We start from the raw sequence: 23,682 nt of genomic DNA, 5'->3' as shown, positions 1-23,682 counted from the left end.
TCATTGATGTCAAAATTAATTTGGACGAAGCTGTAAAAGCCAAAAAGCATTCAATTCTGGGACAGACTGATAAAGTACGAAAAACATTCAGCACGTTTTCACACCTCTTACCGTGGCATCAGGATTGCTCCCTTGAGTCTGATGAGCTGTCAATGACACAAATGCATTTTTGGGTCAACATGCACCAAATGACGAGGGGTGGATGGTATAACCATACATTAGTAGACTACATTGTTTATAGAAGTATATCATGGATTAATTAGTCAAGTTAATAAGTTAACTGTATATGAATCAGTGCTGCAGCAATGTGAAATTATGGAGACACACATCACTATATGTCCAACATACTAATGTTCATGGACCTTTCATTTTTAGGTGATAACAAACGTAGCTTGTGCAACATGAGTAGTCTACACATTTATTGTATTCTGCTCTGCAGCTGTCTTTTCAACAACCAAACCAATTCCATGATCCACTCTTTTCCAGAACAATTTCTCCATTGTGTGCTCATGCCTTTGCTGCATGGCTGTGGCAAAAACGGATCACTCCTCACTGCTGTGTCACGCGGCATGAAAACAAGCTTGCAACATCTTTCCATATTAAGGGGGCTGGCTGGGTAGGTTGGGGTGGGAGTGTGCTAAATTTCCATCTTTGGCATGAAATTTCCATCACCATGAATACTATTACATGTGATGAGAAAGTGAAGCTTTTCTTCTTTGATTTTAACTTCTCCCCAGGTTCTGTTAATTTTGTCCAGCCCCACCATAAAAAGAAAACTAAACCAAATTTTACTGTATTCTCCGACATGTTTATGGGTTAGGGTTAGTGGATTTATTCCAACTGACATTGGATTTCTGAGAAAGATATTGGTATTTAAATAAACTTTAAATTTACATAAACACACAATTAAAATATTGCCTTAAAGCCCTTATTTAAAGAATTATTACCAAGATATGTACTGAGTGAGACATTTTACAGACTATGAACCCCAAACATAATTTCCTGTAACTTATCGGCTGACATCCATATATACTGCCATACAGATATGGCTGAGATAAGCTCATATCAGCCCATATATCAGCACAGGTGATCTTAGTTGTGGACTTAGTGAGTCAACACAGGATTTTATAGTCCTCTTCCTCTCTCCATTAACTGGTTTGAGATGGCCCTTGAAATGGCAGACCCTTCAAGTGAAGCCACAAATGGAGGCAGAGTGGACAGGGTGAGGTTGTAGTGTTCATGGTAGATTTGTCAAATTCATATTCTATTGAAATTACACAGGAAACACTTTGGAATAACTATCATGACTGTTGATATACAATATATACAATACAGTCATGGCACTTGAAATCAATGCACTGTACCTCTTAACGCTGTTCCAACATGAATGAATTATAATCTAACCATGTAGAAGTGTTGTGTTTTGTTCTCCTATAAATATTACATGTCCCTTCTTCTCTAGCTGGCTAGATTTTTAATGAAAAGGATTGTCATGTTCACACATGAAACTTGTTGTTGACAAACCGGACAGTACAGTTGCTCCACTGGCACGTTTTTACTGACGTGACACTTTGAAATGAGGAGAAAAGGGAAATTCAAAGAGGTTAAGCCAAGCTCAAGGCTACAGCGCAGGCAGACCTTTAGTTGCTCTTTGTTTGTGTGTGTGTGTGTGCACAAGAAAGAGAGGCAACAGATTGCCTGTGGCTGTCTATGTGCATTTAAACATGCTGTTACTAATACTTTTTCACATATATTCTTATGCCTGTTGATTTCATTTTCAGAATATCTCGACTGTAGCCTTCAAAACAGTCTTTAATAGTTCAAAATGTAGAATGCAGAAATGCTAATTGCTAACGTGTGTCTGTGTGTATGGATATGAAGGCTGAATGGTTTGGAATTATAAGCACATGGGAAGAAATGCTGGTCGCACGTGTACATGCAATACCAATTGATTTGGTTCTGCTACACTCAGTACATTTTATTTTGCAGGGTCACCCTGTGGCCTCATCGTTGTCTATCTCAGCTTGTTCACCCTCCTCTCCAGTCCTTGAGAAGCCCTCTCAAACTGCTGTTGCCAAAGGGGGCTGTGTTTGTGAAAACACACATCTCTCCCCAGCAGATGGTAGTTTCTCTGGCCATACTGTCCCACCAGCCAGACTGCCTTCCAGGGCTTGGCCACCTCCACAGTCAGCCCAGCAGGCTACTGGCATCACCCCGCTGACAAGATCTTTTTTGTGGATTAAGGGTCCGCAACACATCTTCAAATACAGGTCAATGCCCTGCTTTCCGTGGCCACTTCAGTCCATTCTGTGCTCCACAAACACACCACTCTGTGATATATCTGCTGCGACAACGCAAAGATACTCTGCGCTGGTTGTTTTGTCCTTTCTTCTGTTGCTCAAACATGAGTAGGCAGCTCTCTAAAGGAGAGTTGGTGAATTGAAACAGAACTGTCTGTAGATGGTATTGTTGAAATGGGCAGCTGGCCTGGCATTTTGTTTTCATGCGTCCCCGCGCACAAGACGGAGCAGACTCCGGCATATGTTTCCCGTCTTTTCGCCTAGCAATGTGTTTTCCCCTCTGTGTGATGAAGAGAAATGAGCATTGCTGGAGCTATCAAAGATTCAAAATCAGACGCCGCTGTGTTGTCATCGGATATTCTCAACAATTCCTCCAGGAGTTCCTGACAAATTCAGGTATAAAGCTTTTACACCCAAGACATCCATCATTCCGACCTGCTAGTGTAGACGCAGCTAATTCCGCAACACCCACGCAGGTGCACATTCAAGCAAAAACAGAAAGTCATACACACTTGCAACCATCCACACTTTGTAACTCTGATTGGAAGCTTGCTGTTATTTATAGGGAAGCAAAAGCGTAATATTTTTCAGTGTGAGCTCCCTGCTGTTTATATTTAGACTGTTTGGTGGGGAGAAAACAATCATGACATTGTAAAAACCTGGCTGTCAGCATGTGAATCAACATGTGAATGACCCTTATCAAATTTGCTTTGGAAAAAATTCTGGTTGAAAGCTGAATATATTTCCATCCATGAATGCCAGATTTAATGGCTGGACGGTCAGAACTGGCACAGGCAGACCGGTCTTTTGGGCTGCTGCCCTAAGGACTGTGTGTGTGTGTGTGTTTGTATGCACATTAATATGCATGCACATGTGCACATGCCTGTTTTGTTTGTGCATTCAGCGCCTGTGTGTGCATGTGAACCCCATTTCAACATAAATTAAAGCCGGAGGTCAGCCTGAAGGTTGAGAGCAGCATTTAGGACTTATTTTTTCCTCCGCCAAAGTGAGTGGCTGTGATATTGTAAAGGTGCTGATGCATGGGGTATGTGTTGGTGCTAATGTGAAGATGCATGGAGTTATAATAGGAAAATGAAAGGTGTTTGGATGGCGGTATGAATGTGTGTATGCGAGCGTGTGTGAATGCCTTGTGTTTTGAACCGTGCTAATGCCTGTTGTCCTTTTTTGTGTTTAACCTTGAGCAGAGCAGATGAGCCAGAGAAGAGTGGCAGTTAGAGAGACATCCATCTGCCTCTGAGAGATGAGTTCAACTTCACATGCTGATATTCTCTGTAAGAATGAATGGAGAGCACAGTGTGATGCCTGCTGAGAGACAGACAGACAGGGCTGACTGAAAAATGTAGACGAGAAGATAATGATTCAGAAAGAGAATGCAGTGAGACACGTCTTTCTTCTCTATCCAGACAAAGGCAGGAACAATCCACAGGAGAGAGTAGGGTTAAAAAAACACATTCATGCATCTTTTTTCTTGCTCTGTTGCTGCATTTACATGTGCACATAAGTGATGCCATTGTGTCTTAGTCATTATGCACCTACATACGTGCGTATCATAGTCAGTGTGCCAGAGCTGTGTGTACTTTTGCCCTGCTAAGAAGCTCCCCTGAGGTGGTATTGTAATCCTGCCGTGTGACATGAGCTCTCTATAGAAGAAGGTCTCAACTGGGGCTTTTCTCTTTGTGTGATTATCTGCGCTTTTTATGTACAGGGCCACCCATTATTCCCACAGGCTATTACAGCTATAGAGAATCATACAGGCTAACTGCAGGCAAAAGCACTTTGCGTTAAAATAAGCAACACAGAGACATTGTAATACGTAAAGGTAATGATCCAAAAGGATGCCTTCAATATTCACTGGATATCCATTAAACTGCATGCAATCTCTCAGGTAAAATAGGAAACAGGAGACATGTAATGCAAAATACAAGTAGAACCTCCTTTTATTCTCTTGATCTTACCATGAAGAAAGCAGCTTGTGTACGTGTCTCTAGTGGATGTTTTACTCCTTGGCATGTTGCCACAGTCAGAGTTCAGTGACAGGAAGCTCTGGTGATGATAAAAGGAAGCTTCCAAATTCATCAATGATTCATGCAGAATTTGTTTGTGCATATGTTGACTTGTGTTTTGTGCCCCAGTGCCTGTGATAGTGGCAATTTTTTTGTAAAATTATGCTGGATTTTCTACACTGATGCCTGAGACTTTTCTTATTGTGCTGACGATTGCTTGCTTTAGTTGGAACCTAACGAAGTAGCTACCACTTGATCAGCCTCACTAACTCGTCTCGGTATGTTGTAAATGAATCCTGCTGCGAGCCCTTAGTCTTTAACACACACTGCAAACAGTAAAGATGAGCCTGACAAATGATATATCTTATAATGTTGATTTACAGAGATATCTTTTATTCAGTTCATGCTAATGTAATGCGGCCACCCAAGTAAAGCCTATGTGTGGGAAACACTGAGGTGAAATGGTTTTCCACAAGGGACCCGTCCCAGTAAATGCACAGTTCTTCCATTACAACATAATCAAAAACATTACATAAACACTACTGTGCATTCAGCCAAGGAGCTGTATATGATAAAATGTTATTAAACAGGTACAACAAATAACACAAACATATAGATTTGCTTAACTGTTCTGTCTGCATGTCATTTCACATTAACACAGCAGTCAATTTGTGAAGTACAAAAGTAGCCAATTACTTAATGTATAACAATATTTTAAATAAAATGATTTCTTCACAAGAATATTTGTTTATTTAGTCTGACCCCGTTGACATGTATTGAGAGACCAGTGAGAACAGTGATGGTGTGCAGGAGCCAGACATACCTATGAGCACATTGATCTTGTGAGGGTCCAGCTGGTCCTTTGAGATTTTTGTGGCCTCTGAGCCATCTGAGTGAGGCAACGATCCCAGGAAGCTCTAAAAGAAAAGAAATGCAGTTGCAAATACATATTCAGTTAGGCCAGTACTTCCACCTAGTTTAGTTCTTCATTTGCGTATCATTATAAACACTGGAATTCTATTCTTATAGCAAATCTTTATTATTATTCTTTATTTCATTTTCTTGAGCTAAGGCAGGAAGTTCCAACTCTGGGTTTAGCATTAAGTTGGTTAAAGTTGGCAACGGGTAGGTTCAACTTTTAAAAGTTCTAATGATCTATGACCATACAAATGGACATAAAGTTGATCAGTATTTTATTTTTTATTTTTTCATGTGGTCAGGCATTGCAGTACATAAAAACATTAATTCAAGTGCGTCTTAAAACAATTCTCACATACCCGTGTACATGTTAACATTGCTGTTATAACAGAGTTATTGGTCACTGTAATGATTCCCCCTCCATGGTTGCAGTGAAGTGAAATCTCTAAAAAACAGTGTACCTTTAGAAGATGTCCACTTTTGAATAGTCTAACACAGATGCTTAGCTGATGATTCATAGTAGCTTCAACTAAACTTTAGAATGAATTTATACAAAAATGACAACTGTGGTGATGTCTTTACAGACTATATGGGCAGGAATAATGATTACAGTGACCAATAACGTCCTGTAAACACGGACATGTGAGTATTAAGGTAGACTATAAAAATGTGAACCTATTCTTTAGCACACAGACAGCAACATATTAGTTGCATTTATTACTCTGATAAAGACCTCACTGGTCATTTTAACAGTGCAAAAGCAGAATTGAGGGCTCATACACACACGTTCACAGGCCTGCCTTGTTAAAATCTCATTCATAAAATTCCAGCAACAGGGTTACTGAGATTGTTGATTGTTCCCGAAATTTTAGTAACATTAAAAACTGCCTTACAGCAAAAAGCAATACATTACTGTAATGTTACTCCCAACACTGTTTGGCAGTTGAAAGTCACTGTCTCGATTATGAAGCTATTCAAATGCTAACTAATGTTTAGCTAACAAATATATTAATCCACGTGCTAGCATTAGCTAATGCACACCAGAGCTATCTACCAAGGAAAATATTTCTAAACCCAGAGTGAGCTCAACTTTAGTTAACTTACACAATTGTGTTGTCCTGCTAACAATAATAAACTAACCCAGAAAGACGATTTTTGCTAGCTGTCCTCTCCTGCTTGTCCTTGCCAGGCACGCCACTTTAACTCTTTTCACATTAACTTCTGCAGGGAGCTGACCGGAAATTCTTCTCTTCTGTGTTCTTTTCATATTATGTCTGATGTGTCCACCTTCCAAGTCCGAGTCGGTAAAGTAAAACAAAGCAAACCTGAGAAACAAAATGATTTCTGGACAGAAATAGCTTCCCTCTCTCAACGACTTTCGTGAAGCGGACTTGTGATTGGGTCGTCTATTTGAAAACCATGATTCTGATTGGTCAAACAGAAACAAGTGTAACTACATTATGATTTAAAGTATTCTTATTTCTATATGTTGTTTGTTAAGTTAACAACATGTGCTGCTTCCTTCTTGGCCAGGTTACCCTTATGAAAGAGGTCTCTGATCTTAACTAGCTATTTACCTGATAAAAAGAAAGAAATGAAAAAATAGAAATAATATGCTTTTGAAAAATACATTTTAATGTTAAAAGAATATGTTTTAAAAATCATACTTCTGGAAATCAGGCTCAAACATGTGGCAATTGCATAAATAATTACAATATTTTGCAGTAGCCTACACAATGAAGCATGTTTGGCATAAATATATTTTTAACCCACTAAAAGTGTAATTGTTTAACAATGTACTTCCACAAAGTACACCTAAATAGTATTTACTAAGAGTTAAATAAATATATTTTTAATAAATAGACTAAAATGTTGTAAAAAATATACTTTTATTTAAGCATATTTACTAAAAGTTTAGTTAAGTATATATTTATTACCAATTTATTCAAAGTATACTTTTGAGGAGAATATATCTTTAATATACTTGTAGTAAGCATGTTAGAAGTATGAATGTACTATAAGCATACTATGTGAATTTCAAGTATATTTTCAGTGCCTTTAAGAGCACTACTTTTTGACCTGGGCACTCAAACACTTGCCCCCTGAAACGCTGATTAGTCAAACTTAAATTTCAGTCAAATTGCTGCGCTTGTTTTGTGGCGTCATTGTCTCAAAAGTACAAAACTAACTATAATGAAAATAGAGAAATGTGATCAAAAAAGAGGACTGAGCAACTCGTTTCCATTCGCTGATCTAATGCTCTAAGCTCCTGAATAAAAGCGAAGTTGGATAAACTACGTTAAAACCAGACATTAGCTCTACTTCCTCTACTGCCAGCCAGCGTGATCACCACTTTGCCTGGCAGCACTTTCAGGAGCCAGACAGGAGACCCGATTTGTGGTGCGCCAGGATGTCATTAGTTAACTAAGACTGTGTGGAGATTTTGATGTTTTCACATAACAGCAGATGATCAGCACACTGGAACTTGAGTTTTGAGTTAACATACTTATTTACTTACTCTTGTAACATATTAATGATGTTGTGGAAATTGTGTAACAGTAGTCAGAAACACAGTTTACCTCCATAGCAAATGGGAAAGTTCTGTTTCCAAGCGGAGCCGTAGTTAAAGATTTATGTGACTTTTGCCATGAATTAAATCAGAAAGAGTGACAGTGCGCCATCACCCCATAGAGTCCCCCAACTCTGCACTTCTCACCTCGCACACTCACCACAGTCCCTTTTAAAATACCTCAAGTTTCAGATTCTCTTCCATGCATAAGGGAACAGGCACCATTTTAGTCACTGCAGCTGTCCAGCAAAATTTACTACAACCAGGGGAAGTAATGCCCACTTATCTATCTTGTACACAAATGTAGTCGATTTACAGGAATGCCTTCTTGCCATTTAATATTTATGGTCAGATAAAATTGCAGGAAAGGAGTTTGAATGTGGAGGAAGGCAGGAAAGGAACCAATTCTGAAATATGCATGAGTGCACATATGCAGCACTGGCTTTTCTGACGTGCACCGTGCATGAGGGAAGGCTGAGTAAAAGTGGGAGAAAAAGTAGGGAACAGAAAAGTGGCCATCAAGATATAATCAGACATTTCTACTCCCGGTTTAACTGGTAGTTAAGATCTGTGGCTGTGTAATATAAATCTGTGTGCAAGTGATGGGAGCAATTGATTTTCAAAGCAGAATGTACCTATTTTTCTTAACAAAGCTCATGTACAGTACATCTTGCATTGCAAGTCTGAGATGTTGTTTGCAGATATTCAGACAAAGTGGTGGTTTTCTTTTTAATGAAAACATATAATTGATGTTAGCTCTGATGTTGGGTGGTGACATGTTCTGATCAGTATGATAATATAGCAGGTCTCCTTGGTGTGCAGGTATTATCATAGATATTAGAAAAATTGAGCACGAGCACCCTTATGTCAGTAATCAGTCCAGAAGTTTTTAATCAGAAATATGCAAGTAGATGGAGAATTCTTTCTTTTCAATGATTTGGTCCTACTCTGTTCAGTTCCATTTAAATTTGAAATCCAGATAAATGAACGCCAGCATTTCATATGTAAAACCAACCAGCACCACAAATGCCAGCAGCAAGATCCTTTATATCACCTGGAGCTTAGAGCCTCGTAAGCTGGCCATGTATTCAGCAATGTTTGCAAAATGAAGGCCCTTGTGTTAATGTTCTTTTTAAAAGTTAATCAGTTAAGTAATGCACCGTTATTCATAAACTTCATTCACTGTTCATGGTCATTTTCGCCAGCTGACATAGTTATGTTGCCACTTGTGTTGATCCTCTTGACGCTGCCTGAGAAAAAAACCTTGAAACATGTCACAAATTGTGAATGTAGCACATAAGCCAGTGACTGTGCCCTGTTTTGCTCTCACCGTTTTTCACCCTTTTCACTGAGACATCAATCTGGCTAGTCAGTCATCACTTTAACTTAAGGGATATGAATTGGATACCAAATAGTAAGAATGGGATAAAGAAAAAGGCATATGATGCAACACATCTGAGTACAGTTTCTTCTAGAAAGCCAACCCATCAAGTGAAGGTGGGCCACATTGTATTGTAGTAGGATTCTAAGGGCCCTGGGCACTTTAGAGTGAAATTGGATTCATCACATCCTGTGGTCAGTTAAGTGTATCTACACAGAAGCAGAATTGTGTTTGGCCAAAAAGGTTCAATTTTGTTCAGCAGCCCAAACTTGTGTTTTCTGCTGATAACACTGGTGTGTTGTTACAAACAATACAGGTTAATATAATATGTAGCTCTGAAGTAAATTCAAAATTCATGCAGGGAATCCTTGGAGCAGTGACCTCCCTAATGAGCAAATGCATGCAATATTTTACCCTTTGCATGAGCACTGTAGGGGGTTAATCACATTATGCAAACGAGGAAAAAATATTCTGTTGAGATTATAAAAAAATGTCACTCCGAACGTATGAGTTGATTGTAAATCCAACTTAGGTGAATAAAATGTATGAAACTAAACTAAATTAAAACTGTCAGCAACAAAGCAAAGCATTACGTGCCAATCAGATTGGTTCGGCCACAGCATGTCTTGTATCTTGTCTCAGTTCTTCTTACCTGAGGCTCTACAGCTAAATACCTGGAGGTTGATTGAATCTTCTGACCAATTTCTTCTCAAAGTCGGCCAACCAATCATCCGTACAGTATAAAGAGTAGTTGCCTTGAACCCTTGAAAGCAAGCCCTCTATAAAATGGGATTTTGTAATGATGCATCACATAAGCCATACACAGTTCGTGTTGTCAGTTGTCAACCGTTTCTTTCTAAAACATTGACAATTATTTGCTTGGCCAGTTTACACTCCATGTGTGGCTGTCCACAACATTTACCGCAGAAACAAATTACTACAAACAAACTGTGGAGAATGATTTGTGTTTGTGAGTCTGACGGACAACTTCATGAACAAGATTATACCTGGCTTACAGCAAAGTAGAGGTGGGGGATTGTTAAGTGCCTCGTTGTGTTACAGTTTCTTAAGTTGAGACAGAATATACTTGAGCTGGAGGAATGTAAAAAGAGGAAAGCAGTTAATCCAAATGTTTATCCACTGTCACCTGTGACAGCACAATGAAAGGTGTGTCTGTGTGTATGTGTGTGTGTGTGTGTGTGTGAGTGTGTGTGTGTATGAGATAATACTTTCTTAAGAAGCAGCTACCAACTCTGCTGAGGATGTCGCTAAGACACAAAAGCCTTTTCAAACTGTCAAGCTGTAACTACAGCTCCGTCTGTTGTCACTGGTTGACATATATGATTGAAGGATATCTGTGTTTCCTCACAGATAAGCTCACATAATGGCTTCCATAATGGACTTAGTATTGTTTCATTAACCTTATGTTATGTATGTTGGCTCTAAGGAAATTTATTCTTGACGTATATGTAGTGTAGTAGATATACACTATGATGCAGAGCTGAGCCCAAATGGGAATGAACGTGGGTTGCAGGTAATGCCTTGTATTATTTTCATATCCATAAAGGTCACAGATATATGCTGCTATTATGCTAAGTGCTACAGTTTCCATGCTAGTTCTATTGAATTATATACAACATGACTGATAGGCAGTGCCTTGCAGAATAAGTGTATATAGGAAACAAGAATGAATGCAAATGCACAGTGGTGTTGACATGATTGTAATATTTGTATCTGACACGCGTCAGAAATAGGATTCACTGCCTGCCGACACGAATTTCAAACGCGAGGAGGAAGATCATGTCAAGGAGGCGTGTGTCACTCGTCTCTCCCCTCAATCTGCAGCTCGGCAGGCATCACAGTGTTTTGCACATTCAATTTCCTGTGTTTAAATCTGACACGCAGGTTTTGTTTTCGTTTTCCCTTTACCAAACTGAATATGATAATGTCAGTTGGGAATTGGTAGATGAAAAGATTTCCATGGTGCCGTCAGCTTTTTTTGCTTAGGAGATGAATTGAACAGTAGGCGCAGGGGTTTGGAACCAATACAGCATGCATTATAATGAAATAATTTTTTTTTTCCTGTTCAGAGAAGCTATGCTTTGAAAATGGAGTTTGCAAACCAAATTGGATTAGAAATGGTGGATATTTTGTTAGGTATCTCTCCAATTTCACAGTGTGTGTGTGTGTTTGCGTGTGGGTTTGTGTGTGTGAACCGGCTTGAATGCTGTAGGATTCTTCAGTCCGTAGTTATCAATATTAATGTTGGTTCAAAGCTTTAGTCTTCAAAACAAACATATGATTCTGCTTTATCTGTTAAGTCCTCTGTTTGAACCTTCTGCGCCATCAAAAGCTAAACTTTAAGTTATTGTTTTAGAAGAACAGTTATAAAGTTGTCATATCCATGTCTCCATATCCATGAAGTTGTCACTTCTGCTTTAACAGCACTGATTTCACAACCCCAGTGCTGAAGTGACACATCTAGATGAGTAAGAAATATGGTTTGCTCACAATGCTTTGCGCAGATCAGTTATATCAGCCAGCTGACACAATCTAGTCTTTCTGTGCATTTGAACAATGTGTACAAAGGCTGAGCAGGTACAAGTAACAAAGTCAGATTTACAATATATTCACTGGAGATACATAACAACGTTTTACAGCCCAAGTGTGGACAATGAGAAAAGTAAAAACGCTGGAAAAAATCAATTTAAAAAATCCATAAAATCCTGTCTTTGGGATTATATCTCGGAAATCACATCAATATGACAAGAAGACCCATAACCTACAGTAAATACCTGAGGGTTTGTTCCAGATTTTCAGAAGGAACAAATGCAGTGTACAAATGTAATTTTAGTTCTAACCAAATGGATTATCTCTTCACAGCTTTGAAAAAGGGGCGCTTCTGGATCACTCCTGACCCCTACCACAATGACGACAACATCCAGATTGGACGTGAAGTCAAGATATCTTGTCAGGTATCGTTAAGGAAAAACACTGCAGAGAAACACACACATGCGTATGCATATAATAGCTAAAAGTTATAGGAAGCTACTCGTCAGTATAACACAAATAACAACAATGTGCTGAATCCCCTAGGTGGAGGCGACCCCACCAGAGGAGCTGACTTTCAGTTGGCTAAAGAACGGCCGTGCCCTGCGGAGCTCAGAGCGTATGGTCATCACCCAGACGGACCCCGACATCTCCCCTGGGACCACCAACCTGGACATCATAGACCTCAAGTTTACCGACTTCGGAACGTACACCTGTGTGGCAGCGCTGAAGGGAGGAGGCATCCCTGAGATCAGCATTGACGTCAACATCTCTTCCACAACTGGTGAGCCTCACACCCCTTTGTGTCACTAGTGCATCTACACCCCCCCCCCCCCCCCCCCCCAACACTTTTGACACAAACATACATATAGACATTGTATACTTTATTCAGAAATTGAAAATGTCTATTAACAAAAAACAAGTGTGGCTTTTACAACTATGTTAAGTACAGTAGTTCAAAGTTGACAAGAAAATTACTATCCACTATCTAAAGAGCACTGACAAGTGTAAAAATAACTTTAATGTTCAGCTTGGTATCTGTCTCTAGGTAAAAGGTGTATATAGTATAATTAAAGTTGGAAACCTGTCTGATAACTTATGTGGTTGTTCTTAGACTAGACTGTAAGAAAAGTGAATTTCTCTTTAAATGGTGAGTTCACCCAAATCTTAGCAGCACACATTTCTTCCAGTCTCTTGTGGTATAAAGCAATGCAGATACCTTTTGGTTTTTATCAGCCCAAGGCTTTCACACATCTGCTGCTGAGAATTCTGCACCCCAAGAAAAAGTTTTTTTTCCTGTGGTGTTTACGGCATTCAAATTATGTAATTTTAATGCTATTTAAAAATGTTTTTACCACTTCCTACCTATGTCAGAGATTTTTTCCCAATGAAATAAGGTCAGGTCTGTGGATTATGCAGACTTTCCAGGACAATTTTTGGGGGAAGGCCTTGTTTTTGTCTGGTTTTTCAAGTCATTTTTTTTACAGTTTTTCTCAGTCGCTTTGGTACATTTCTCGAATCATCCTTAACATTTGCAAAATAGTAAGTGCATTTCTCGAACAGGTAATACAAACGGCACAACACAGTGGATTACCTGCAAAAGCCCATAACTTGCTCAAAATCTCTCAAAAGCAAATCTTTATGTCATTAAACTTGTCATTGCCATCAGAACAAGAAGTCCTTGTGTCTTGTTTATGAACAAGCAAGTCAAAATGTTTAGCCATCTTGTCAATATAACAGTGTACTCAGATGAAAATGCACAAAATGCAATAAATCAACTTTTTGATGATATTCTAATTATATGACCAGCACCTGTGTATATATATATATATGTGTATATATATAAATATATATTTTTATATATATATTTCACTAAAGACAAAATTTTTCTTTTTAATATTTTTCATAATCCTCTTCAACAAAGTTCTTATGAAAAGACTGTTTCACATGCTCACATTACTGTGAAGCACGTGCTGGACGTGCGTTACGGCATTTGGTCCACATCCATCAACCTATGGACTTTTCATTTCCCCATCATTCCCAGGCAGAGGAAATTCTTTCTCATTCAGGGGAATCCATGTAACATTACACATTTCCTGACGAGCCCTGTGCTCTACCATCTGAACTAACCAGTGACACTGGTAATTGCTTTGAAATTATCCTAAAGAAACGCACCTGCCAGCCCCTGTATTCAGCTATGGTTTGTTATCTCGTGATCACGAGAAAATGAATTATCCCGTTCTCAGGGGAAAACAACATTTGTTTTATTTTATATATATATATATATATATATATATATATATATATATATATATATATATATATATATATATATATATATATATACATATTACTGCTCACTATGTATTGTTATTGTTACTATTTACTGATATTGAGTATTGGTATGAGTGTTGTTGTGGTCTATTCTTACTTTGTTTATGGTCCTTAAGAAATAACATTTCGTTTAGCTACAGTATATACTTGTAGGCAAAGGATATGAATAAAGTATTTTAACTTTGATTTTTGATAATGTGTTCAACCATTTTGCATGTAGTGACTAATGCAGTGAACTTATGCCTAGATGTTTTGGGGGGTAAGATTATTCAACAGAGACTGGTATAATTCATTGTGATCAGCATGACATAAGCAATTGATAATGTAGGAAACAGCAGACAATTGTACATAATCATTTGCATCAGTGTGTCAAGTCATTCGCAATTTGTTCAAAACAATGAGAAAGTGCTTTTATGATGTGCACAAGGGACGAGATGATGTGGAGGTTGAACAATTAGTTTTGAGAATTTCAATTCTGATCTGAGAAATGCACCAAAGCGACTGAGAAAAACTGTAATACGTTAGAAGCACAAACAAAACTGAGTTCACTCTCAGTGTAAGCCTCAAAGGACATAACCAGATAGAAGCTAAAGTGTCTGCCAGATTTAAAAAAGAAAAGTTGGTTCTGTGTGAATTTGGGTGAGCCGACCTTTTAAACCCTCTTCCTGGACTCCATAGGTTAAGAATGCTTGTATAGCTTCTTTGTTCACTGCCTGACTAAATACCAGTGATCTGTCCCAGGCTGTGTTCAAGAACAACTGTCTTCTACTGTCATTTCAAGTTACTGCTGACAATTGTATTACAGCACCAACATCACTGTTTTTCATTGACTGTTCAATTGGATTCCTGTGAACCAAAGCTGACTCCCATCAGTCCAACTAATCCGAGACTAAACATCCATCTTCCTCCCATCTAATTGGCTGCTTCCACCACTGTTCCGACTCATGTTTGTATACATGTGTACAGCATGTCAATAACACAACATATCAGTCCACCTTGTCTACTGAGCTGCATCATTTTAGTTTCAATCATGGCATGTTGAGTAGTCTCATAGGAACTGAGCAGTGTTACAGCAGCCGCTCAGCTGTTGTCGTTTACACACTCTGTTGCCCCATTGTATGTAGGTGCTTAGATAATAAAACATATTCAGTCAAAGGTAAGAATAATCAAAGGGCAAAATCTGACGCCAAACATTTATTTTAATAGTTATTGTTTCAGATCAGCCCTCTTCCTGTCAGATTTGATTAAAAAAAGACACCTGTGACAGCTTCACAGGCAACAAAAGAGAGCCTGACTTTTAGAAGATTGCTGCATGGCACATTTAGTACAGTTGGATCAAAAGTTGCTATAATACATTTATTTGTGACGTTTACACCTGCAGCATTTCCGTGCTAGATCTTCAGGTAAGATTTGCCTGATGAATGCACTGAAATGTCTGAATGACAGTGTGCAGGAGTTTATTTCTAACTTTTGATCCACTCATCCCTCTCTCACGCACCGTCTCATGAAATAGATGTGCAGAAGTGTACTTCTGCACATTTAGTACAGTCAGCGGAACGTTTCGTGCTTTCTCAGTTCCTGTAGGCTGTGCAATCATGGTGAGATGAATTGGTTAGAAAGACAAAGCGATAACACATGTAATGGGACATGAATGGTGGTCTTGATCTGTAATCTGCAGTCGGGGGTCAATCAATGTGCAGCAAATGTGTGGTAATGCATGGTAATGTCACCATGCATTACTTACATCGCTCCACTAAGGGGTGTGACCTCGGACACGCCACGATTGGGAGGCTCCTCATCCCAGATTTCCGTTTCATTTAGACTTTAATTTTGCTGGTGTGTGTTCGGTACTGATAAGTTATATTTGGTGGTTATTTGGTGTGTGATATTTTGCAATTTGTGATGGAGTTCATAGCGAGCTTAATTTCCCCTGTTACGCACGCACATATGCACACACATCAACAGGCACCTTTACACACACACACACCGTTACCTCCTCTCACCGTCTTGTTTTTCTATTGCACACACACCTCGCTGCCACTCACAGCGCCAACATGAAAGCGGTGCGTCGACCTTGGGTGCATAATTATTGTTAGATAATCCTTTGATAATCCCTGCGCTATAAAACAGTGGGATCAATCGCACCTGCCAAGATTGTTTCCTCATTATCTTTTAAGTAGTGCAGTCTCTTATTTTGGAGTGCCTGGGCGATGCCAATGCATTAATACAGACCCTTTAATGTGTAAAAAAAAAAAAAAAAATAATGCTGCTGTCTGACTGAGAAAATAACCGAGGAAATGACTGACTCCATTGTGATCACATGAAATGAAAGGTTTCCTTAAGGCTTAGATGAGATTGCTTCTTAAGCTTTTATTGTTCCAGTCAGATGTGTGGGTATGAAATATTACGAAAATGTTGCATTGTCATAGAGCTGTTCCTGTCATGAGAAATAATATATTGAATTTTGCTTCTGCCAGTTACAATTCCTGCTGCTTTACCGGGATGTGACTGGGCTGTTTTCCTGAATGCCTGTAATAAGTGGCGTTTCTTTCAGTCAGATTTATGCCATGAATCAGAGGAGTGTGTTCAATGAGCGGCACAGTATAACTGCTGTGTACCAAAGTGACTTGTGCCTCTGCTTTGCCATTCGCCTGCAGCCTGTTTTGGGGTGAATAAGCCCTGTTTTTGTTCTTCTGCCTGTTCTCCTGAAGGGAGAAAGCCCGATCTCCAATTAGAAGTCTTAATAAAAGCGTTTAGAGGAGATTACACTGCAGGTCTGCCAGGGTTTCGTGCTGGGGAAGTGGTTGGAAAGCTATTGAGCCTAAAGTGTCAGCCCAGTGTGAACACTTTGGAGCTCGCTGGCTGTACGAGTATTGGCTCCAGTTCCAGATTTCAAACCCGGGCTTAGCCCCAGCCCACAGCACATCTTTTTAAAAGAGAATATTTATTATGTTCCATTCTTTCAACTTCTGATGAGCACAGACTTCAACAGCCTTCATGATTTCTCCCTTTTGCAAAACAGCACTAATATTTATTGTCGTAACACACTCATTAAGTAACCATCTACTTTTCTCGTCAGGGGCTCCCAGAGATTGCAAGGCTAATGCTTATTTATGAGCGTGGTCTGGAAACGAGGACACAGGCCTCCCCTTTGGATACTGTCAGGATTAAGAACCGCAAGACACAGGAACAGCTGAAAAGAGTTACGAGCATTAGTGTAAAACATAAAACATCCCATAAACTTCTAACAGGAACGAGCTAATTAATCATCTCATTAGATCGTGTGTTAAATGTGTGTGGGCGTGTCTTGCTGGATTATTGTCGGTGATGTAATTACTGACCTTCTCTGGGTGTGACTCTGATGTGTTATTTGACTTCAGATTGGAACTACCACTGCGACCATCTTAGAGATAAAAATTTAATGGCATGTAGAGTTATTACAGATGTATTCTTGACATTTGAAGCCAATTTTCAACACTGATTCAGAAAGCTGATACCCGTTCATTGCACTCGCTGTATTATAATTACTATAAACACTACCATCTACCATCTTGGATCAAGAAAACGACATTACCGCCCTTTAAACAGTCATGGCGAGAATGGGTCTCTGTTGATACATATTAGCATCAGCCCACGACGGTAGCTCATCCACAGTCTGATTGATGATCACAAAGTATTAGAATTGAAAGTCACCTCTCTCTTCTTGTGAGGGAGATAAATCCTTCCATGATGAGTCCCTCAATTAGCATCCCACTCACACCTGAAACTCTGGCACCACCCAGTGTTTCTGTCAATCTCAGAAATCAGTGCAGTTAATGAATTAAGGAAATCAATTAAGTGCTCACTTGATTAAAAAATGAGCTGGTTTTAATAAACACAATGTGCAAGCTCTTTTTTTCCGAAATGAGTAATCATGGAAGGCCCGCTTGTCTCTGTCAATCCTCCGTTCAACTGTGCCGTTGTCTGTTTGACTCTGATTCATCATGAGCTGCCATCATCCGAGTGACCATGCCACATGGGACTCTAATAGGGACAGCATGGCCGCTGGCTGTTGGCTGTGTTGATGTGCTTGTTTCAGCAGCAAATTCACTGACCCCGATAAAGGGAAACCTGGTCTGCATCCTGATTCACCTCCAGGGTGCAAAGGTTCAACCGCTGTTTGGTCACTGTGGGTGGAAATAAGTTGTTTGCTTCCTTCTTGTTTGGATGTGTGGTTTTCACAGAATGTGTTTTTTTGTTGATGCTGGTCACATGTCCATTCTCATGTTATTTGTGCCATAGGAAATCTAGCTGGTCCAACAACTGAACACATTGAAAAATATCCTGTAAGCAGTGTATCTTACTTTTGCAATGTGTCTGCTTTTGAAAGTTACATCAAGTAGATCAGTTTCAAATTGATAAAATAAGTGAAGAGAGTTCACCTGGGTGGTCCATTGTCTAAGTCATGCTTTCAATTCTCATATGCAGTTTACAATAACAACGGCTGATTTTCCAATTGAAATTAATAGTTATTTCTCAAACAATTGGTCCTTGATTTCACACAGATGTTTACAAAAGCAGGCTTCTCTTTTATAGCTGGCAACCATCGATTTTGTTAGCTGAAATGACAACTGTCACTGGCAGAACATTTGTTCCATTCCTTCTGCAGATGACTTGTTATTTTAAAACCAGAATCCTGTAGTGAATGGTCAGTTAGGTGGCATGTGTGTCTGTAATAATAAAACTGCAACAAAGAGGACACATTGAAAAGATAGTCCAGTCTATTCATTGAAATTACCACAAAAATACCTGAAATGGCATTGCTTATCACTGGAAGAACCAAAATTAAGTTTGGAACTGTAAACTGGGCTACAACAATGCCATCTGAGAGCAGTAGATCCCAGTATTGGATTAACAAGCCAGTAGAGGTCTGGAAACAGGCCCAGTGAGCTGTGAACTGGGATGAAGGGGCCTAACAGCTGTCCCAGAGCTGGGATGCTGTCCTGAGAAATCTGCCATATGACAACAGTAGATGCCATGGTCATGCCACCTCTAGAATGATAAGAATATAACCACCTGGCAGCATATGTCAGCACAACATCTGTGATATTTCTTGGAAAGATGGTAGATGCTGAAACTGTCAGAATAAAATAACACTGTAGTCTGTAAACACAAACATGTACTGTGCATTTATGAAGGTAAATAAGAAGGTGGCAAGCAGAAACGTAGTGGCAGTTGCACACCACATTTCACTTTGTGCTAAGTCCATAAAATATGTTAATAAGGCTAGATAATTTGGCACATTATGCCCAGCGTACCTGCATATAGCCTCAACTGCACTGCCCGAAGTCATGCTTTATGGAGGTGGCCATCTGGGATATCACCTCCCTGTCCAGCTGGGAAAATCTGTGAGGGAAACACACTAAGAAACACGCTTCCCTCCCTCATTAACTACTGTCGAGGTCCCTTGAGCGATGTACAAAAACTCTGGTCCTTCCAGGGGAGTTGCTCACTATTTAGCAGCAGAAATGAATGTGGTACTGGAGGTGTATATTTGTGTACTGTGCCTGACTGTAAAAAACAGAAGGGCAACATTACAGAGAGCAGTGTGGCCACAGATCAAACTGCAACCCATAAGAGTTTTGGTATTGATAGCCTGCTGCTCTACAATCTCAGCCACATGAATTCATGAGGGGTTTGTGTGATTGATCGCAAGATAAGTTATAAAATCTCGGTAATGGCATAAAGCTCAAAAACGCACACACAGTAGTGTGCCAATGTGGTCACTAGTGTGTCGCTGCAGTCAATGTACTAAGCCAATTTTAACACATCTGTGGATACTTATGACACATCAGCAACTCGGGGTGTAGCTGCAGCTCTCCCTCACACATACAAACACACACAGATTCACAAACATGTCCACAGTGGCCCCGTGGGACTCCTCTCTCTGTCCCCAGAGGTCCAGGACTCAGACGAGCAGAGAGTCCTGTCACATTGTGACCCACTCATTGGCCTCAAGCTGTCTAAACACACTCTCACACATTCAGGCACACGCTCTGCAGGAGTTGCAGTAGTAGAGAGCGCTGGGTTGCCATGGTGATGAGGAGTGATGTCACTGCACTTACCCAAAAAGGGGGCAGCGGGAGTGTTGTTTATTCTCAAAGACGTCTGTGTGCACCACTCTGGCTCCTATTGCTGTAAGAAAATGCAAAGTGCCAGATATTTCCACGTTTTGCAGTCAGCTCACATTGCACTGAAAGGCTCCAGCAATCAGCCTCTACTCTTGGAGGATCATTCCAGCTGAGACCCCAGAGATGTGCAGAGCTACTGAGGGCAAACAAGGAGGTCCAGTTCCTAATTTAGGACCGCAAATACACACATAGATGCAGTATTTTCAGTCAACAACAACAATTAGAAGCATCCCATTGAGGAACTGAGGCAGGATCACAGCAGGGTGCCACCCGTGGGCGAAAAGAGAAACACTGAGCTATACACATATGCACATGCAGAGACATAAAACCACATAAGCGCACACTATACAAGCATACGCACACAGCAGGCATGCCCTGCAGGCATCACTGGCATTTGGATGGCTCTGGCACAATGAGAGCACAGTGAAGACCAGTAGCAGGCTCTCTGCCACACTGAGCATCTCAGTGGTCAGTCTCACACACAGAGCCAGGGTGTTCACTTGGAAAGAGAGACCAGGAGGAAGAATGAGATACAGAGTAAGCAACAGAGAGAAATGAGTGAGTGTCTGTGTGCATGTAAGGCTGTTTGCGTTTCTATGATGATGCGGGGAGAGACAATGGCAGCTGATAGCCAGTATTTATGCTGCCAAACCCAATAGGAAGACAACTGTAATTGCCTGCTTAATCTGGGCTGTGGAGAGGCCAGGTGTAATGATGGCAACTCAGTGAATACACCTCTCCTCCACTCTCTAATGGATGCTTACTGCTCCTCTCCTCCACCGCTGCTGTCAATTCACCATTTCACTGGATGGACCCAAGGAAATATTCGGAAATGTGGAGAAAATATGCCGTGGAAAGAAATATGTCAGCTCTTGACACCTGGCTGCCTCAGTCAAGACATTGTGTGAATACAAATCAGCAAATGTATGAGAGTGAAATGAGTGTCCACTTTCATTGGATCTGTTGCCAAGATTTGCCTGTGAATGAGTCTTTATTATCCCATGTTAATGACACCAACATGTTTACTTACATCTTTCCAATATACAGTAGATTTGCTTTAAAGCTGCTATGATCAATACAAGTAGTAACAGGATCACTGGACTACAGTTCCTCCCAGCTATATGGAGCATTATAGTGTCTTTCAGCTCACTGTTTTGGTTTAAGCCCGCAAGTTTACTGTCATGGTTCACTCCCAACACTCTAATCAGCGTTGTTTACAGAGTCAGCAGGCAGCTGTTTTAGTGGAAAGGTTTTGATAAACCTACTCTGCACTACCTGCCAAGCACCAAAAGACACCAAAGAGCCAGGTATTTCCTTCAGGAGTTTCAGGGGCATTTTGGAACAGAAACGCCTATTAAAACATCTGCTGGATCTGTAAATAGGCCACTGTTTGCTAACAGGTTTGCCATATCAACTTATGAGGTGTTGGTTGGTGTTGTGTTTAAAGCTTGTTTTTTATTTGGAAAAATGTTTTAATGAGTATAGTTCAGTGAGAGAGGATTCTGTGACATTGTGCCCCCTCCAATATTTACACCCACTCCTACTTCTTCCTGGACATTCACTCTGTCAGTGAATAACCTGGGAGTCAGCTAAATTGACAGTTTGTATACAAATAATTATTTAGTTTTTAAGTGAGGCACAACCTCCTTGTTTCTACCAGTTTAATTAATCTGTGATTCACATCAGGCTTTACATACTGTAGCCACAATTTTGAGTAAGTTAGTACCTTTTGACCTACTTTGAGGACAAAAGGAATTGAGATGGCTGTGAGACTGTTACCTCTCACCCAGACAGAAATGGGGTCAATAGAGATATAGCTGGACTCCGTTTCATTTTCTGGGGATTGCTAGTGATTTCATCACTATGAAACTTCAGTGTGGCTTGACTTCATTCCAGCTGCAGCATTGTTTGGGAAGAATGACAGTGATTCGAAAATCATCAGGAAAGCATGAAGCGGTTTTCATCATTGCTGAGAAGATTTTCACTCTTCGACTTGCTGGCTGTAAACTATTTTTGGGAGCAGAGCTACTAAACAGTCTTGGAGTCTGCTGATGGTTTGGACTCACACAAAAATACATGAACACACAAATACACACACACGGCACTCTAGGAGCCGGTGCAATTTGCCAGGTTTACTAATTAAACAAATTTACTTGGCCAGCATGCTTGATGAGGAACCAGACTGCCTGATCCAACCTGCTAGTTTTCCTGCTTTCCAAACATACACACACACACATAGGCACACTCAAGGAAACCTGCAAATGTGTCCAGCAATTTGGCGCTTTGCACTTCTTTTATTATTCATTGTTCACTTTCAGCCAGGCTCTAAAATGTCTGTTCAACAAAGGCAAAATATTTATCGGGTCATATTTTGTTACACGGCCAGAAATAATGCTGTATCACCCTTGGGAGGGTTCTGTTGTAAATGCTCTGAATGGTATGATGCTGTGCTGAGATTGAGAAGCTGCATGAGGAGGAGGGCAAAGAAGTATAAATCTGTGGAGAGTGATGGTAATGATGCAAGTGATGGTGATAAGAATTATGAATTATTGCAATGATGGTGGTGAAAATCATTCTAAAAAGTAGTGTTGTGATGAGGAAATGATGAGAATGCGATGTCATGAACCTGAAAATGATGATAATACTTTAATGCCGAAGATATAGTTACGTGGGAAGATGTACAGTGCATAGAATTTGTTTATAGGAAGATTAGGTGGATTAGCTTCTTGTTTAGTGAGGTAGCACTTATATGTTATGTAGCAGTTATATCTCTTTGGTTTGATATGAGATCTTTGAGAACCATTGCCTTCCTGAAGACTCCAGAGGTCTCTGAGTCTGGCCAAGAATAAGTCTGTCCATATGTACGTTGGAGGTGCTTGTAGGTGGATGTTTTAACCTTTGGACAGAGCTGGGCTATCTGTTTCCCCCTGCAAGCAGTCTTTATGCTAAGATAACCTGTTGCTGGCTACGGCTACATATTTAATGGACAGATATGAGAGTGGTCTCAATCCGCTCTTCTAACTCTCAGCAAGAACGCAAAGAAATATTTTCCCTGGACGTTTTTTTCCCTACATATTTTGATTGTTTTTCCACATCTGCGAGTCTCTTTTGTATCAATTCATTAAATGTATTCAGAAATCAGAGTTGTGAACAATTAATTAAAATTCAATGAATCTGCTGTGTTTGAAACACGATATTTCTATTATCGGACTAATTTGTCTAATCAGTTAATCAATACAGTTATTCAGATGCAGTGCAAAAGCAAAGAGGGATACGCAACAAGGACTTTTAGTTCCTAGTTTATATCCTGAGTTTAGTTCCTGTGGCTCCTAAGCACCAGGAAACTTTGGGTTAGAAAGAGCTATTAAGGATCATTTTCTTCGACTGTTATGGTCACAAAGTCGATTTGCTTGTCAGCTCTTCATTGCATTGTTCA

At 40.0% G+C, this 23,682-nt stretch overlaps 1 protein-coding gene across 2 annotated transcripts in view; it reads left to right on the top strand.

Annotated features, from left to right (window-relative positions):
• Window positions 1–23,682, top strand: part of LOC119908816 (MAM domain-containing glycosylphosphatidylinositol anchor protein 2-like) — a 198,822-nt gene that overhangs the window by 113,611 nt on the left and 61,529 nt on the right. For both annotated transcript variants that reach the window (XM_038726693.1, XM_038726692.1), the window contains exons 7-8: window positions 12,076–12,167; window positions 12,289–12,526. In XM_038726693.1, coding sequence (XP_038582621.1) covers window positions 12,076–12,167; window positions 12,289–12,526 — 330 coding nt within the window. The remainder of the gene's footprint in view (window positions 1–12,075; window positions 12,168–12,288; window positions 12,527–23,682) is intronic.

This window comes from Micropterus salmoides, unplaced genomic scaffold (assembly GCF_014851395.1).
Source record: "Micropterus salmoides isolate LMB-PRFRI ecotype aquatic unplaced genomic scaffold, ASM1485139v1 Ms_hic_scaffold_18, whole genome shotgun sequence".
NCBI lineage: Eukaryota > Metazoa > Chordata > Actinopteri > Centrarchiformes > Centrarchidae > Micropterus > Micropterus salmoides.
The sequence above is the reverse complement of the archived record's forward strand: the minus strand, read 5'-3'. Positions and strand labels throughout refer to the sequence as shown.